Raw genomic sequence first — 5,746 nt, forward strand, 5'->3', positions numbered from 1 at the left:
GACATTTTACCGACACTCTATTTATTTTATTTTATTAAGGCTTTGATTCTTGACTTTACTTTATTCTTATCTTAAACATTTATTTATTATATATTCTATACAAATGTAATACATTTATTTTCATGCTGCTATGTTGAATGGATTGCTGCTGAACTAAGTTATTAACTTTCATATGCATGACAATATAGTATCTATGTATCTAAAGCAAAGAACAAAATGTGAATGAACAATTTAACGATGCCTTAGAGAGCACACAGCGTATGTTTTATCGTCTCTCTCTCTCACACACACACACACACACACACACACACACACACACACACACACACACACACACACACACATACACAAAAGCACTATCCGAATGGTTTCTTTCAGGATGGGATTACGGCTCAGCTGCAGAGAGAACAAACATGTGAAAACAAACAGGTTCACACACACACACACACACACACACACACACACACATACTTACTCAATCATAAATCCCTGTGAGGTCAGAGTTTGCAGAGTAAAGCTCTATTGTGTTGTCACATTGTCACAGGACAAATGGTAGAAAAACACAAAATGTGCAACAATCTCGTGCAACACAAGCATTTGTGATCTGAGGCACATATACATACTTACACAGATTATATATTTGCATACATATAGTATTGTGTTTGTGTGTGTGTGTGTGTGTGTGTGTGTGCTACATGAATGAATGAAAATGTCCTGTCCTCTGTGGTGTAAGTAAATACATATATATATAAAATATAAGTTTTACCAGTGAAGTTACAACAGTAAAACCAGTGAATTTTGTCTGTTTCTGATCCTGCAGCCAGATGTTTTCCACGTTGTCATAACGGAGCTCTGTGTCGGCACCCCAATCGTTGTGTGTGCCGCAGAGGATTCCATGGTAACCGCTGTGAGTTTTCCACGGTCACCATCGCTCTGCCAGGACAGGCATGGACCTCCATCTGGCCCACCGCCATCCCAAACCAAACTTCCCTTCGTTCAAGTATTCACAAGCCTCTGAGACCTGCAAGTTCTGGTATTACACGTCCTACCAGGAGCCACCCGAAGCCGACTGTTAGCTCCCTGAATCTCCCCCAAATCCCTATGAACCGAGAGAGGAAGGTCATGACCATATTTGGTCCCTTTATAAATGCCACCAGTTCTCCTGCTGCCATTTTCCTACCAACATCCCCAACCAGAACTGCTGAAATGCTAACGACAACGAGCAAAACTAACTTGTTTGATCCTAAAATGCAAATATCAGGCATTAATCCATCTGCATTCACACAAACACCTCATGTGAATAAGAAGGATACTGAATCTCAAGTGCCTGAGGACAAAGAGACAAATCCAGAGTCTGAGTTCAGGAATGAGGGAAATGCAGCCAAAGAATTGAATCAAGGCTCCAGGACAGAAGAGAACAGTCTAGTCAGTAGTGAGTCTACTTCAGGGCCTAAGGCCAACTCTGATAGCACCAGGCCAGAGTCTAATTCAAGGAGTTTCACAGAAGTTGAAGACAGACGAAATCTAACATCTGCATCTGCAATTAAAGATAAGGATATCCTTAATCCAGAGTCTGATTCTGGGCCCAAAGCAGAGGCCATATCAAATCCAGACTTAGATTTGTGCTCTAAATTAAAGGACAGTCTCAACCCAGAGGCTACATCAACAACAGAAGAGTTGCATGTAGACCAGGGGACAAAAGAGGAGGAAAGACTAAATACTGAGCCAGATTTTGGGCCTGAGAAGGAGGCATGCAGAAATACAACATCCACCTTAAAGTCTGGAGCAACGGGAGAACAGAAAGGGAGGAGGATGAACTCACAAGAGGAGAAGGATGTGAAGAGTGGACAAATGAAGAAACAGTCCCTGAGGTGAGAAACTCGCCTGTCTCTCTCTGTCTTTCTCACCCTGTCCTGTCCTAATAGCCCCCTTTTCTGTTGTCTTTCCTCCCTGACCCACTTCTCCTCCCTCTCCCTTCACATGACTTTCTGACACAGATAATACAGTTTCTCTTCCAACCAGCAGGAGGAGCTGCTCACCTGATAATACTGTACATACTGTACAAGATACATGCAGCACTGTATACAACATGACTTTGCTCTTCACCTCAAACTACTGGACTTGCATTGGGCCTCATACCATATTGCTCTATATCCTCAACCACCATCTCTACACAGTAAAAACAAAATCCTGGAGACAGGAGACAAAGACATGTTTATTGGAAACAAGACATTCTGCTCAGCACACACACACACACACACACACACACACTGGTGGATTTAGATTGATAAGAAGCTGGATGTTATCCCCAAACTCCCACAACTGGACCAGAGCTCTTTCCTCTAAAGAGTTTTTGCCTGCGTTGGTTTGTGTGGTTGCTCATTAGCAGTGTTACTAAAGAAGAATCTTTTTGGATGAAAGTTGATGGAAGGCTGAGTGGTCATAGCCCAGGGAAGAGGCCATTAGGGGCCCAGGGGCAGATCTAGGTATTTGGACAGAGGCCCTTATGTAGAGAAGACAAATCCAAGGATCTAAGAAGTGCAGTGTATGCAGAGATCAGGGTTCACACTTTCACTTCTCTCCTCTGAGGGATTCATGGCGAAGCTCAGGGTCGTAAGCAAGGTTAAAAAAAAACAGACAGGAAGGTCGCAGATGGGTAGAAATGTCCAGGTGTTCTTCCATAACAGGTGCCGTGTGAGAAGTAGACACGTACACACACACAAACACACACACATGAGGAAACAGAGAGAGAAACAAAAGGTAGGCCGAAGAAATACTCACCCTGTGTGTGTGTGTGTGTGTGTGTGTGTGTGTGTGTGTGTGTGTGTGTGTGTGTCAGTCTCAGGGAGGCCCAGACGGTGTTGCTGAGGAAGGCTCTATCCCGCGGTGGAAGAGGAGACAAGATGACTGCACTACTGATGAAGCACATTGAGAAGGAGAGGAAGAAACTGCAGACTCTCTCCTCCTCTTCCTCCTCTTCTTCCCCTCACTCTGACAATTCCTCCTGGTCCTCGACTAACATCTCCTCCTCCTCATCATCATCATCATCATCATCATCATCATCTTCCTCACCCTCATCCCCTTTAAAGACCCGAGTGAAGACGTTCCACACTCAGAGGGGACAGTACACTGTTTATGTCAGTGGGCCTGCAGGTTAGTTTGCTTTATTCTTCATTCATCTTTTATCAATCATTCATTCCTTGCAGCCTTATGTGGGTCCAAAGTGTGAATAGGAACATTTATTATCAAGCATAAACAGTGCGTCATCATCCACATAAAGGATCATAAAGTAGAGCGGATGTGTGAAACGCCAGCCTGGTTGGTAGAGAGTTAATAATTACTCATTGGTCCGCTGTTAAGCCGTAACAGAAGCTGTGTGTGACAACATACACTATCTATATTTATGTGTGTTTATGTAGGTGGTGTGGATAACATGACGCCTTTTCAGCCCTCAGAGCAGACTTTATAATCATCTGTCTGCTGTTTACACGTGTTCACACCAGCACCATACCCACATACCATGAGCTGTGGGTCATGATTTTGTTTAATGACTTGTGTGAAAGATGTGGTGCTGAAAGATGGCCCTGACACAGAGAGGGAGAGAGAGAGAGAGAGAGAGAGAGAGAGAGAGAGAGAGACCATATCTGTCAGCCATACATTGTTGGAATGTGTTGATGTCGAGTTTTTCTTTCCAGTTCCTTCCAAAAACAACCTGACAGTGATTTAATGGAGCAGGAATGCCTGGTTTTGACTGTGTGTGTGTGTGTGTGTGTGTGTGTGTGTATGTGTGAGCATGAAAGCACCATGTGAGCTTTAGATAAGGTGAATACAGTAGAGTCTCTCAGTTCAGCCCTGATCACAGTGATTAGACCATTATGACCGGTTCCTCTGATCACCCTGCTCTGGTGCCTGTACCACAGCCGGCATAGTGCAAGATTGGACTGATGGGAGCTATGATGGAGGGATGGAGGGATGGAGGGATGGAGGGATGGGAGGGATGGAGGGATGGAGGGACGGAAGGATAGAGGGATGGATGTTCACATGGTCTCGTTTGTGGGTGCTTGAAGAGATAAGACAACTAAACAGTCTGAAGGGTCGGTGGGCTTTGTCATGTCCAGTGCCAGTTGCATCGTGCAGGTATGACTGTGTGGTATGAATGTGACCAAACTCACACACATGTCCCTAATATCAGCCTATAGCCTGACCAGGAGACAAATATGACTTTATAATCAACAATTATAAATATACACTCCCACCACTTCATTACGCTATAGACTTATAAAAATTCTATTTATTTATTTTGGAAACTACGCTATATAATATGTATGGGAGCCATCTACATGACCTCATTCGTCAGTGGTTCCTTCAGAGTGAAGCATTAGAAGGAAATGTGTGACTTTGAAGAAAACGTCTGCTATGACGACATGCATGTATGTGATTTACTTTGTTCCACTCTTAATGTTTTTAGTTGTCTAAGCCTCACACTGGGTCTCTGTGTGTGTGTGTGTGTGCATGTGTGTGTGTGTCATTGTCGCAGTCTGCAGTCTGTCAGTCAGGACATGAGCTCATAGACAAACAGCACAAGGAACAACCAGCCTCTATTCCACCACACCACCACCTCCCAAAGCCCACAGTCTGTGGCCCTCCAGGGCCCCGAGGGGGGGCAGGGTCCCTGAAAGGAACAAAGAACAGTTAATCATTCTGACCTGTCACTCACTTGTCACAGAGTCAGGGGGTAAATCTACAAGGCTCAGATTAGTAGGCGTCAGGGTTTTGGAGAGGGTTCACCCTCTGGGGAGAACAAACATATGTAGTACATTTAACAACCATATGCTCATTAGATTCAGAAATGGACAGTTTGTAGTGATTTCAGTCAGCTGGAGTGATGCGACTTCTATAGAGCTTCAGTTGGGTCTGGAATTTTGATCCAAACCCGACCATGTCAGCCAAGGTTGATTTCTGAGTCGTATCCACCCTGACACACACCATAATGTTTTCATTCTTTGAACACTGAGACTCTTGTGTCAATAGAAATCCTCTAATCCTTTATGCAAAAAAATAATTTCAGTCCACTGCAATGACTTCATTCATCAGTCACACTGCTCACCCAGAGCATGCTGGGAGTTTTTAGCCTTTCATCCTGACTGTCTCAAGGTTCCATCCGACACATATTTTGGAGTCGCATCTGCTGTTCTTAATATAGATTTAAGATTTACCTCAACTCAGCAGAGATTATCTCATGATGGGTTCTATCTGACTGGGCGGAGCCAAAGAAGCACAGATCATTTTTAAGACAAAGAACCAAAAATGGTCTGAAATATGAGGCCGGATAAACGGCACTGATGCTGTTTTGGTCGTACATTAGAAGAGAGACAGATTTGTTTGAAGTGAGAAGGCAGCAAGAATTTAGGGAAGATCTGTCAACATTCCTTCTAAGCTGTGTGTGTGTGTGTGTGTGTGTGTGTGTGTGTGTGTGTGTGTGAGTGTGTTTTTGAGTGTGTGCCTGGGTGCATGTGGCGCAATGTTGACGTTCTTATTAATGTTTGTCTCACAAATTTCTCACTAAATTCCTCTGCTGCATTAATGTCTTTTTCGCCCTGCTCTGCTCTTAGCTGTGTGTGTGTGTGTGTGTGTGTGTGTGTGTGTGTGTGTGTGTTGTGTGTGTGTGTGTGTGTGGAGGGCACAAAGCTGAGAAGATTTACAGTGTGAGTCCGTTTGTGGCGGATACAATGAAACATTTGCACAC

The 5,746-nt window shown here is 44.0% G+C and overlaps 1 protein-coding gene across 1 annotated transcript in view; it reads left to right on the forward strand.

Moving 5' to 3' along the window:
- Positions 1-2,855: 2,855 nt before the first annotated feature.
- The window catches only part of LOC143016781 (latent-transforming growth factor beta-binding protein 4-like), a 30,607-nt gene continuing 27,716 nt past the window's right edge, over positions 2,856-5,746 (forward strand). The window contains exon 1 of the mRNA XM_076171474.1: positions 2,856-3,153. Coding sequence (XP_076027589.1) covers positions 2,904-3,153 — 250 coding nt within the window. The 5' untranslated portion in view covers positions 2,856-2,903. The remainder of the gene's footprint in view (positions 3,154-5,746) is intronic.

The sequence above is a fragment of the Genypterus blacodes genome, unplaced genomic scaffold, assembly GCF_046128005.1.
Source record: "Genypterus blacodes isolate CSIRO-AG114 ecotype Tasmania unplaced genomic scaffold, CSIRO-AGI_Gbla_v1 ptg000003l_1, whole genome shotgun sequence".
NCBI classification, from domain to species: domain Eukaryota; kingdom Metazoa; phylum Chordata; class Actinopteri; order Ophidiiformes; family Ophidiidae; genus Genypterus; species Genypterus blacodes.